The sequence below is a fragment of the Acanthaster planci genome, linkage group LG17, assembly GCF_054643075.1.
Source record: "Acanthaster planci isolate LZ-2023a linkage group LG17, COTS_SCS, whole genome shotgun sequence".
NCBI lineage: Eukaryota > Metazoa > Echinodermata > Asteroidea > Valvatida > Acanthasteridae > Acanthaster > Acanthaster planci.
In genome coordinates this window covers 9,880,448-9,893,451 of record NC_141793.1, presented here as the reverse complement: position 1 = coordinate 9,893,451, position 13,004 = coordinate 9,880,448, and the positions used below count along the sequence as shown (strand labels likewise).

Sequence of the window (13,004 nt, the reverse complement as noted above, 5' to 3'; positions counted from 1 at the left end):
CGAATTAATTGGGAAACATGCAGCACGACAGGCGGTTCAATTTACACAATTAAAGGTATATATTTCCCCTAAGTTTGCTTTGAGAGTTTTTCAATTATATACGGTAACTTTGGACATCCTACAAAAGTGGGCATGCTACAAAGATTTAGGCCAGTTCACACTACAGGCAACTGTGAAAGCGAAGCCAAATTGGACGTCACGAAAAAAAATGCAGCAAAAAGTTGCTCAAGTTGAAATGTGTTCAACTTTTTTGAATTCGCAACCAAATTTTGATCTGAACTCACAAAGTCGCCTTTGTATTTCCTTTCGCACAAGTTTGAACCTTGAACCCAGTTAAAATGTCATTAAATATTCCATGTCGATAGGTGGCGAGCTCCATTTCCAGAATTGGAATTGTGGCCTCCGGCACTTACTCTAAAAATAAAATCCAACCTTGTATTAGCTGACGGCGCATGGGTATCGTTATTATTTTCATTATTTTTTTTTAATAAAAGTTGTTATAATTACAGCTAATGGGTCATTAGGGAGACATTCCCAAAAGAACATGCACAAACTTTTCCAACTTTACTGTCCCATAATTCAATATTCCCTAATATGATATGAACCAAACTTTGTATGTTTTCATTTTAGGCCCTAAACTATCATCTCTCAAATATGGACGGTAAAATTCGGCCTCCTTCTGGTAGTTTGAAAATAGGGTGTCACTGAAATGTCTCCCTAAAAGCCAATGAAAAATTTACCACAAAATGTCTCCCAAATGACCTATTTGTAAATATTATGCAATGCGAAGAAAGTCTACTTTCGATTTTCACAGACATTTATCAAACAGGATCTGTGTAAAAGTACGGCTTAACCTCGTAATCACAACAGAAAAGAATCCGGCCTTGAGCACACCGCATAAAGGCCATGGAGACCAGGTCTTATGTAATCACAGATTACCCACACGCGGTGCTCCAAGTAGTAAAGAGCGCCGAGGCGCTATAGTGTCGCATGCTGTGACCGCTCGGTTCCGCCCCGTGCAAGGCCCCAAAAGGTATCCTGAGCATTACAAAACGCATATGGATACATCCCGATTCCCAAAGTGCAGTGCTGCTATCGAGGCACTGAAAGTGTTCCAATCACATAAAGCCACACAATAGCAGATTCACGATTCATATCGGCATATGAATTGGAATTCTTAGAAATGTTGAAAGAGCGGCTTGACCCTGTTGACACAGCTTGAAAAATAAAATTCCCCGCTTTTCTTAAAACAAAATCTCGAGGCTAAACATGTCTATATTTGTACGCTGGATAGTCAGTTTCAACCTGGTATAGTGGCCCCTCCCTCAAAAGGTTGCAAGTACAGGCACTGCCTATTTTAAGCATAAAATGTCAACAAGCGGTATCTTCCTCCATGTTACAAGTAATACAGTTTCGAAGAAAATTAATTAGGTTGATCTTTTTTAAATTTCACCTTATTTGCTTTAGGCAAACCAGAGATAATGCCCCAGAAAACACAGGCAATCAAGATTAAGTATGCGCCACTTTCTAGTCTATATAAAACAAAGCGCTTATTTCACCTTTGCAACTTGGTACACAGGACATACTGAGAGGGCTATGCACTGGAACACTCCGAGGAGTAAACCATGTAAACTGATAGGGCCTACGTGGCACAAACTCAATTCTGAGTGCTTTCGTTTTCGGGGGCACATACCTGAATGGCCAGAAGCACGTGAGATTAAATTAAAAAAAAACTCACAGCCTACGTCATTTATCAATCATACTGCCAACAGACATTTTAGAGGGGGCAGTATTCTGTACTCGTATGATTAATCTCTTTCCGCGATCACTCCAAGCAACAAGGCCCACAGAAAAAAGATCTGGTCAAAGGACTATGGCTCTACAGACAATGCAAGCTTATTTCGAATAGCTCAGGTCTACGACTCCATATAGACCGTTTAAAGTATTACTCGCATACCAGATGCTTACTCAGATTAGGGAAGTTCGATCAGCGACAATTACGTTAACCACTGGTCGATTTTGCCTGGTGCCCCGTTCACACTTCATGCCTAAGTTACCAGTCAAAATCTGTCGCTGATCGAACTTGCCCTTAGTTTGAGAAGTACTGATGACATTGATTGCATCAATTTCTATAAATGTGAAGGTACTGGGGGCTTGGGAGCCTTGTTTATCTAACGATTACCGGATCACATAATAGTATCACACGTAATCTCCAAACGGGGGATCCCCTTGGCGTTAGGAGTCTTAAACTCTATTGTTTTGCTTTTTTTAAATATACAATGTAAATATATCATACTAAACATATTTGCTTATTTTCACGTAACATATCATATCATAATACTTTTTATTATTTTCGATACACAAAGCTGTTTAGCATATTGAAAACGCCCCGCTCTTCGTGACGGATAAAACGATTTTTGAATCTACGGCAATGGCTTTGAAAGCTGCATGCTGGTCGGGATCCAACTGGTCTGTTCTGTTCATTTACATTCAGCATGTCCACATTATTATTGGAAAATATACTAACACAAGTACTGAAGCATCGCTTGTGAATGCCAACAGTCTGTAAATGTTTGTTCGTTTATGCACGTTCATGCATACAACCCACTCCTCCCACAACAAGTTCTCTTCCGTAAAGTCTTGAGAGTGTCCGAGGGATCCGGGATGTGGTCCCATTGACGGCGAAAGATGCAACCGAAGACCGTCTTGAAGTGCGGGTGCTTGGTGGCATAGATGAACGGATTGACGCAGCTGTTGATGAACAAGATGGCGGCAGCGTAGGGCAGGGCGGGGTCGCTGTCGTCGAAGAAGAGACAGATGGCGTAGGGGGTCAGGCACAGCATGAAGGCGCAGACGATGTAGAACATGTTCTTGGTGATCTCTGTCTGGCGGCGGCTCATCCTGGAGCGACTGACGGTCCTGGACCGGGTCGGGGATTGGGGCAGGTGGTGGGAATGGATGCTGTTGATAGTGACCACCGATTTCGACACCACAGAGAGCCGGTTATCTGTTGAATCAATGGAAGCCTCTGGCGACCCCACCATCTTCTTGGCGTGGAGATACAGGTGCCTCCAGATGAGAATATAACAGATGATAATAGTTACGAGGGGGACAGGGTACAAGGTCCCCGCAATGATGAGATCGTAGTTATTGGAGCGAGGGTGGGATGAGATGGAACCGCAAATGTGGTACTTTGGGTTAAAACCGACGGCACCCACGTCCAGGACTGGCGGTAACAAGACAATGAGCAGTGGGAGAAGCCAAGCAAGTATCAACCAAACTGCGATCTTCCTCGGCGTGTAGATAACTCGGTAGGTGGTCGAGGCTCGGGTAATGAGGAGCAAGCGATTCAGGCCGATAGACGCCAGCATGTACAGACTGCAGCCAACCGTTGTGGCCTGTGCAATGGCGACCACTTTGCAAACCCACTCGCCAACTGGCAAGCCATCCCTCCCGAGCAAGGCTATGGCGTCCCACGGGATGACCAGACAGGTCAGCAGGTCTGCGATGCTCAGGCTCACCACGAAGGCGTTGGTGGTCGTGCGGAGCTTTTTGGACAAGAGCACGGCCAGGAGGACCACCGAGTTGCCGACCGTTCCTACGACGAAGGCGGAGAGAAACATGGTGGCGACTAAAACTCGCTGGGTATAGTCGCTGAACTCGAACGTTGGGCTCTCTGTCGAATTACCCATCACTGTGTCCGTCACACCTTCCTCATCCATATTTTCAGGTGTTTGTGTCGAGAAGCTGAATATAAAATCCAAGTCCACAAAACTTGGGTGGTTTTCGCAAAGCTTTTTGGCGCAGCTTTTGACGCCCACAAAATTACGGTGTTGAAGTCTTCACAAAATACAGGGGTGACTCCAGATACAGTACCTGGGTGTCCTCAGTAAGAAGGTATACGGCAGTCTTTGTTTGTCAACGCATCGTTTTCTTCCGGGTATCGGTTGCTTCCGCGCAAACGAAACACGAATGAGACTGATTAGGCCGGAGAGTGTACTTCCAAGTTCACCTCAACAGAAACTGAAAGCACATAAAGGTAAAATCGATCTGCGATCAATTCCTGTTGCGGAGAAGTAAATCGCCCTGTAACACTGCCTAACAACCTGTTGAACTCGGGGTTAAGGAGTCCAAAAACTCGGCAAGGGTGCCCTCGCTATTTTTGTTCTGTTATACTTCGTCCGTGTACAGTACGTTGAAGCATTCTACGTGTTAACTCGTTGAGGACTGTGGGTAAACAGTCCGCGAAGACTTGACAAGGACACATGGGACGATATTATTTACAGGCTCCAATGTCCGGGTGTCACAAGGACGCACCGATAACTCACATATGCGCAACATCCGCAGATGACAATTAAATTATTTAGGGACCACCAATGATCTCAATGGCAGATATTCACCGATCAACCACAAATGCAAAAAGAACAGGAAGGTTATATCAGTTTTCCAGTTAGCTCCTGTCAAGTCTGTATTATGTGGAATTCTCGAAGCTCACATGCATACAATCTGTCTAACATGAAGAAGAACATGCACCTTCCAACCAATCTATGCAGTTGGGTTGCACCTGTTAGGCCTCGGCCAGTGTTCAGAGCACTTCAGTCCACAGATGCCGTAGAACCAATATTCCATGGAAGTGCATCATGAAACGTGCTTGCTCAGTTTAGTTCCTCCCTTCAGTGGCAGTTACAATTATAGATATACATGTATGTACTCCATACGGGGTCAACAGTCGTGCCCTTGCATAGTCCCTGTTGGCTCACAACGCGACGGTGTCTCCTTCCAAAACAGTTGCAATGCGAACGGGCTCTGTGCTGTGACATACCGGTACGCGGTGTCTGCAGTATAGGACAGGCCTAGGCCCGTCCGTGCCAGGGGTTGTAGCTCTATGGTCGAACTGATCACTGTCCGCGTGTTTCATGTGTAATCAAAGCGTGACGTCATCAATACACTGGTCTGTGCGACGATTTGTTTGAACAACTTTTCAGGTCACATAAAGTCCTGGCACCCATGCCTTTTCCCCCTTGATAAAGCAGCGAGGCGGTGCTACGCAATGGCACCATTCATGTAAGCCACAGAATATCATCCATGGTAAAATGTTGCCCAAGTGATGTCATGCGTGAACCCCGTCATAATCTCGCGTTTTCGTGTTGACTCAGCACGGATCGATATTTTTGCTTTGCATTAGAAAGACGATGGGTCTATTCACAAGGACCTCTGTTTGCAAAAGAGGCCAAATATAGAACCTCGGGAAAGTCCTTATTTAGCATGCGCGCTAAAGCCAATTCAGTTGGCTGTCGTGTGCTGCTTACAGTTAATATTCAACATCGATTGTACAAACCAAAGACTTCATTGCTTTACTTTTACTTCGCCCTTCGTCATTGCACAAAAGTGTGTTTAAAAAAGGAATCTGAAATTAATTAGCTAATATCTTCGACATGGTTAAATATTTTGGAAATTGGCAACCACCATTTGTTAACTAGTGATGTCCTTTTTCATATGACTCCAAGAAATCCAATCTACTGTCACAGATGACTGAGCACGAAGCAGTTCAATCAACCATGTCAGAACTGGTCTTGCACCAGATTCACCGCAGCCTGACTCCAATAATTTTATTCCTAAAAAAGAAGAAAAACCAGAGCGTCCTTAACATAATTTGTATTCAGTAATATTATTTAACATTTGGGTGCGTTTGCCTGTCTCGACCTAACCCCATTGTCCTTTGACAAGCCCCAATTCCTGTCAACACTAGATTCGGCTCCGGTTCTCATTGCTCCCAATGCATTCCTGATTACGTCTCCTCTTAAGGTCTCAACTGCACCGACGATTCTGGAACATGGGTCATTGATATCTTGGGGTGGCCACTTGTAAATTTGGTTCTCAAGATGTCCCCATAAAAGAAATCACAGGGGTGAGGTCAGGGGACCCTGGGGTGCAGTCTACTAATTCAAGTGAGAATTTCTGGTCAGCTCATTAGCATTCAAAGCACCCCCACAGTATCTTTTGAAAAAGGACACTGTAAGTGGTGAGATTGTGTAAATCTTTGCCAGTCTCAACTTCCGGGGACTTTGGGCTTTCATCTAAGAACAGAATGACCCGAGAGAGTTGAGGGTTGCCACTTGAAAAATGGCTGCAAGCAGACTTCGAAAAAAAAAATCACGGGGGGATTTCGTGTTGTGGGAATAACTCAAAATGTAATCGGTTAACCCACAGAAAATTGAATAGACATTCAAAGATTATAGGGACCATACAATAATTTAACGTGTGTTTCAGATACCTCAGGGATGTTAGGACGCATGTTATTGGGCCCTAAACAAAGCCGATTTTACACTGTTTTCAATGGGGCTTGATGAGTGGACTACACCCTTGGTGGCCACCCAGTCTCATGGCTGATCGTAGTTACTCTCGTATTCAACAACTCTCGTAGCCTTTTCCTCACGATAATCCGACTATGAGCCGGAGCTCCATCCTGGGCCCACCATACGCGGCGAAACATTGTACCGTGGTGTTCAAAGTGTTGCTGTGACTGCGGCACAATTTCATTGTTCACCATTGAAATTGCCATCAGAGAAACAGGGTCCAATGACAGTGCCATCTCCACACAGACCTATCCAGAGAGTAATTTTCTCTCGGCTCATCAAAACCGAAGTTGGGTGGGTAAGCATCGGAGCGTATTCGCGGAATCCTGGTTATTGACTTGGCCATTCATGAAAAACGCTGCTTCATCCCAACCACAAAGTGATCCAAGAATCTGGGATGTCGGTCAAGGAACCACTGGCAAAATCTTAGTCGTCTCGGTCGATCTGCATCAAGGAGTTCGTGTCGCCTGTGCATCTTGTAAGGGTACCATTGGATGTCCAATCGAAAAGTCTTGTGGAAAGAGGATGGCGAAACTCCTAGCCCATTTCTCCTGGCAGACACACGAGGATCTCTTTGCAACAACTCACGGATGGCCCTGATGTTCACATCTGATCTTGCCATTCTTCGTCGGCCTGAGCGACCCTTGTTGAGGTTCGAGCTTGTCCCCTCCCTTCGGTACTTTGGGTGTCTTTCCAAATTGTCGACTTGGCGGGAATGGTACAGTCAGGAAAACGCTGACCAAATGCATCTGCCACTTGCTGGAGGTTTCCAGTCCTCGACCACTGTTACTACAAACACACGCTGCTCAGTTGTAAGATGCACATGCTGAGGATTGCACTGGGCAGACAAGTTTCTTTACCAAAGCGTCTCTCTGGTGCAAGACCAGTTCTGAAATGGTTGATTGAACTGCTTCAGTCATCTGGGCAGTCATCATATTTAACCATGTCCAAGATATTAACAAATTAATTTCACTATCCTTTAAAAAACACACACACGCACACTGTATAATAAACATGGGTTCAATATGATACGGGAGAGTGCTTTTGTGTGTGACTTTTGATTCAGTAAGCAAGTTGCTATGCATGTCAATTTCTTCTTTGTTATAAAGATAATCACTTGCTTTGGGGCATGTGATCAGTAAGGGGTTATGCAGCATACCTGTGTACAAAAATTGTTTATTTCTATGGGGCGAATTTTTACGTGTGGCCTATGACAGAAGTGGCAAGTTTCTTTTGCCGTCCAGTGTATTTATGCCGTGCAACACACCTGCCGATTTTTTTAATCCTTTCTCGTTGGTGCTATCACTATTATGTCCCCCATCAGCAGATGATGTTTTTTGGTTTCGCCGCTGGCACACCACAATGTGAGCAGGTTTTGCAACGGAAAACATTGCCCATTTAAGACGCTGAATGTGCAAAGCCGAGAGAAAGGTTGATTAAGAGATTTGGGCAAAAAATGCATTGGACGTCTCACCGGACAAGTTGTTACATGAAATATACTTTCAGATAAAGAGCCAAAACGTGCGCTCCCTAGACCCTTTTCTGTTTGCAACGGATAGTCACTTTATTTACGTAACAACAAAGCCGCGTGTTGCGCGCATTAAGGTTTTACCATTTATATAGGGTTAACAAACTTTTTAATATGTACTTTAGAAGGTTTCAATTTATCCGGAAAAGACAGGTCAGACACCTGCTACAGGCTTGCACAAAGACAAAACTCGGAAGGAAACTGCGTATAATGGGGGCGCCGTAAATGATAAATCCGCAACGATGGAGCTAATAAACTTTCACTGTGGGTCAGTTAGACAGGCTTATCTGTCGGCCAGAGTGCAACTTACCAAAACCTGAATGTCGGTCCTGTCAACTTGCGATGCTTCCAATGATATCGTATAATCAGTACAGTAGAAAACCATTGAGAGATACTGAAATCATTTATGCTGAAATAAAAACCAGCTCCGTCTATTTGGGCATGGGGGGATCGAGGTACAGTACCAGTGAAGGATTCTTTGCAAAAACAATAGACAATTTTAATGCTTGGATTTTTGGTCCATGGGGGAGGGTGGGGCTGCTCGCCGAGATACGGGCTGCTTTTCCGTGCCCCAAATTTCTCAGTTCTGTGAAAGATGTTTGCGGAGCGATTAGGTGTACAATCTTTTTTTGAGTACATCGTCGAGAGGCGCCGTCCAGTGAGGCGTCCAGTGGCTCAACCGGAGCTGGGGGCTCGGGCTCGGGGGTTTAAGCCCCCGGAGCCCCCAGGATTTTTTTGTTTATTTATATTTGTTTTATGTTTTGTTTTGCTTTCTGAAAAAGAACACGCAGTACATATCTACACGCTGAACTAGTAGCTCTGATATAGTCATAATTAAGTTTCCTGTGGCACATCTGGAGTCCGGGCGTGAGCATCATGAGCTCGTTTGGAGTGAATTCCAGCCCGAGTGGCCCCCTACGACAAATCCTGGGTGTGTATCCGATCTTGTTCATTTCTCCTTTAGGCTTTGTTACGTGATTAAGGAGCACTTTTAGCAGAGCTGGATTAGGTTGCGCCTAATTTAACCTTAACCCCCTAGGGTGTACGTAAAATAAAAGCGGACGTTTCGAAGAGGTGAGGTTGGTTCTTAAATTAACCCAACTACACGAATGTGCACATGCACTCCGGAAAAGACATCCACGTCATGCACCCGAATTGCTGTTTGAAAGAGTCAACAACAGCCTCGCGTCAAGAAACAACTATAGTTTCATTAGCGTGTTTGCTGCTTTTACTCGATGTGCTAAAATATCGAACACATGAAGCAACCTTGTACTCTTTCCAAACAGGATCTATCAGTATCACGAATGAATCGGACTCCTCCAGCTATTGATAGCTCACTATTCAGAATTACGCTGGGAAACTATGAACATCAGACTCCTACTATGTACATATTATTGCCAATTTAATTAAATTGCAACTAGTTACGATTCTGCAGGGTCCTATAGTTAATTTCATCAGGCCAGCACAATTTTTGTTAGATACACTTTAAGCTACATCTAATTGATGCTAAATGACTTGTATTGACAGTGGGTGAATGGCAAGTAAAAATCTACAATGTGCAGCCCATGAAGATCGTATCGTATCTTTCGGGAGAACACACTTTCTTTTGAGTAGCAGCTGAAGAATAAATATGTGAAATAAACCTGTACAAACACTTTGGGCAGTGCAAATATTAATGATTCCAACTACAAATTTATTCCAAAGATTGTCTCAGGCTGAACGCTGAAAGGGTACTGCGTTCCTTTATTCTGATTTACTGGTAACAAGCAATGTCACAGTATTGTTCATGTTGAAATTTTGAACTAAACTAATAATCGTGATGGATCAAAACTTCAAAGAAACTATATTTAGCTGCAGTTACGGAGATACACTCGCCAAAAACTGCCATAAAGTCCAATCTAATTATGGCTGTGGATATTTTGCCGTCGCCGATAAAAGATCCATGGCGATAATCTGCCGGTAGCCTTGTTCTGATTGGTCCATATTCACCGTTGTTGATGTACGTGTACCCTAACGTGGCGCGGCCCTTGATGTGGCCAACTTATTATTCTTTTTTCATGACAAGTGAAATTATAATCAAGCTCAAATATTCCTATGCATAAATCTCAAGTTTCCGTTTCTCTTTCACAGTTCTGGTGAAGTTTTATTTCAACAAGCGTCCGAAAATAACGGAATAATTTTCTTCATACTTGAAACTGGACATGTGAGTGAAAATGATCATTTTAGGGGAATTTATCGACTTCGCAGAACCTCTTAATGTCAATGTGAGATTTTCTGACCGTTTTGAAGTGCACCATGTCAGGAAACTTGACACTTTTCAACACAAGATTTTGGCATGGTGATGCACCACGTCGAGGGACTCCCTATGGTGAAGTTCATAACGTAAGAATTCACTGTGAGTCGGGCATCACGTGTCAGTGATTGTGTGTTTTGACAGAGAGCCGCCACTAGTGTCGGCGTTATTACCAGACTGGTTAACTATCGACTGGTATTGCCGGCAACAGTGACGTCATAAATATGGACCAATTAGAACAACGCTACCGCCAAAATACCCTTTTGGGACTTTTGCCGTCGCCGGCAAAATATCCACTGCCTTTGATTAGAATTATACACCCTAGCCTATAGAAACAAACTCCAACATATAATTTTGAAAATTCACTGGAGCGCATGTTGACTAATATGGAACCACCACACTGGACATAAAATCAAAGATTCTGAAATAATCCAATGACCTCTACATGTACCAGGATGAGAGACACAAATGTCGGTAGCTAGTTTTGAGTAGTACTGAGATTTAAGAGCTCTTTGCCCCTTGTATGCATACAATGTTCAATTGCAAGGAGAGGGATATTTGTGACCGCTATAAACAGCACAGGTTGGGGACTTTGCCACCCGTTCTACAAATATTAACTGCATGTGGACTCACGAAAATGCATAAGCCGAAGGGATCAAAGGATTGGTCGGAACAAGCACTAATGTAATCCTTTAAACAATTGTTAAGCTGCGCCATTTTTAAATAATTAACACGACTGCATGCAAACGGCATTTCCCGCACCACACAACGTGAGAGAGGGCGCTGTTATGACTGTGTATGTGAGCAAACGCGACCGCTTTTGACAAAATGCATCCTACAAGTGAGGCCGTCATGAATTAATATATACTTCTCCAAAAAGTCTACAAAATGCAGATCTTGATTTAAAATTCACGACATCCTGCATGCATGGTTATTTATGTGGTTTGTTCATTTATTAATTCCTTTAATTCATTCTGCCGATATTCAGACTTTTTAAGCAGTTGTGCAAAAGAACAAGCACCAGTAGCTAGAACTTTCTTTTCAAACTACAACGTGTGTACGATAATATTCGCTTTGAAAAGGCGTAAATCTGTGTTATTTGTCGTTTACAGAAAAATCTTAGACATGGTCATTTGCCTACACTGGTCTGTTGAATAACAGTATTTCCTACTGCAAATTGGCATTACGGGGGTTACTGTTTTGGAACAGCACATTCTACTGTCCATTTTTCTCTGCATACTAACAGGAGATTCTTATGGAAGTGTATTTACGACATGGTAAGAAAAAATTTAATTCGTACGTACGGATTACTACTTTGTACGTACGGTTTTGTAAATAATGACCCTACGCACTGGTTGCATTCTAAATTCTGTCTTGAGCAGAAGCATCCCCTCAACGGCTGAAAAGAGCAATGCTGGTGGGGAGTGTAAGTTGTATTGTAGGGCCGGACGCGTACACAACACATGTAGCTCACTGTCATTCGGGAACCAGCAAAGTTGAATTCCCACCAAAGCAGCCCCCGTTGCTAGGAAATCGCACCCTCTCGTGGTACCACTCGGGCCCAATGACCTGAAGTTTAGTCATGCAATGCAACACGTGTATATCTAACCCGTACGTACGGTTTAGTAATCCGTACGAAATAGTATTCCGTATGAACGAATTAATTTTTTTTCCTCACAATGTCCTAAATATACTTCCATAGTGTAGGGTTGAAGCGCCCATAAAAAAATGCAAAATCGGAAGAGAGATGGCACTCCAGAAGACTGTGGCCTTGCGTGTTTGAATAGAAATTCAAGATTATGACCAATTAAAGGGACAACTTTCTTTTTAATTTATAAATGCTGAGCATGCCAATATTTTTAAATCCCCCTTCCCCCAAATACCCCTAAAAAGGTATTCAAATCCCAGGCTGGGGTATGAATGCTGCCGCCCGCCTCTCTGCAGAATAGGCCCACAAGTTGGAGATTCTTGTGAATGGACCAACCCAAGTTGGGAGCCGAAATTCCCAAATGCTTGATTGAGAGAAACAGTTCGGTCCTGATTATGACACCTCTTGTTGCTCATGACCCGTGGGATCACAAAATACGAATGAGCACCGCCCAGGAATCTACACCAAATAATAGTCACAGAAGAAGGAAAAACTACAGGATTGGTGCCCGCTTTTGACAAACGACAGCCAATTTATCGTCCTGCATTGCTTCAGCTCTTTTGGTGCGATATCATGAAAGACATTTTTGTGGATGAGCTGTTCCTGTTTCTCTTCATGAAAACAGGCCTTGACATCAACAACTGCAACATTCAAACATCGATGACAGCATTATGGAATCTTCCACAACACAAACAAACTTGGTCACTGCAATTTCGACGAACCAGACACACCCGTAAACCTATTTTCAGCTTCTTGCTCATACGCACTTCCCTCGGAGTTTTGTACCTGCAAGTTTCATTATAAATCAGACACCCAGAGCGGACGTGAGTTTGCTAGGCTCGCATGGAATTACTAATTTGTTTGCTGCCGATGACCTGAACTCGGTGATCAGGACAGGAAAAAGTGGAGCACCTCTCTCACAGAGAGGGTGCACCAGGAAGCGATACTTATGCCATACAAAGTATACTAACAAAGTAACCAAGACCCTACCTCTATGGGGTGGGGTTGCAGTGACTGGCTTCTTTAGACATAAAAGGCCTGCTTTTATCATAAATGCCGCATCCAGGAAAAGCTCAGTGTGTTTGTGAATTTGACTTGTACAACTCTGCCACAGACTTGTCGCAGTGAGGCACTGTGCTCGCAAACTGGTGATAAACGCAACGTGGTGGCTTCAACATC

The 13,004-nt window shown here is 43.7% G+C and overlaps 1 protein-coding gene across 1 annotated transcript; it reads right to left on the bottom strand.

Moving 5' to 3' along the window:
* Positions 1 to 35: 35 nt before the first annotated feature.
* Positions 36 to 5,568, bottom strand: LOC110973458 (G protein-coupled receptor moody-like). Its single transcript, XM_022224305.2, has one exon. The coding sequence runs from the start codon at positions 3,720 to 3,722 to the stop codon at positions 2,592 to 2,594; it is 1,131 nt and encodes a 376-aa protein (XP_022079997.2). The 5' UTR covers positions 3,723 to 5,568; the 3' UTR covers positions 36 to 2,591.
* Positions 5,569 to 13,004: the final 7,436 nt, after the last annotated feature.

Excerpts from the sequence above, each read along its gene's own strand:
- LOC110973458 (XM_022224305.2), bottom strand. The coding sequence starts at position 3,722 with ATGGATGAGGAAGGTGTGACGGACACAGTGATGGGTAATTCGACAGAG.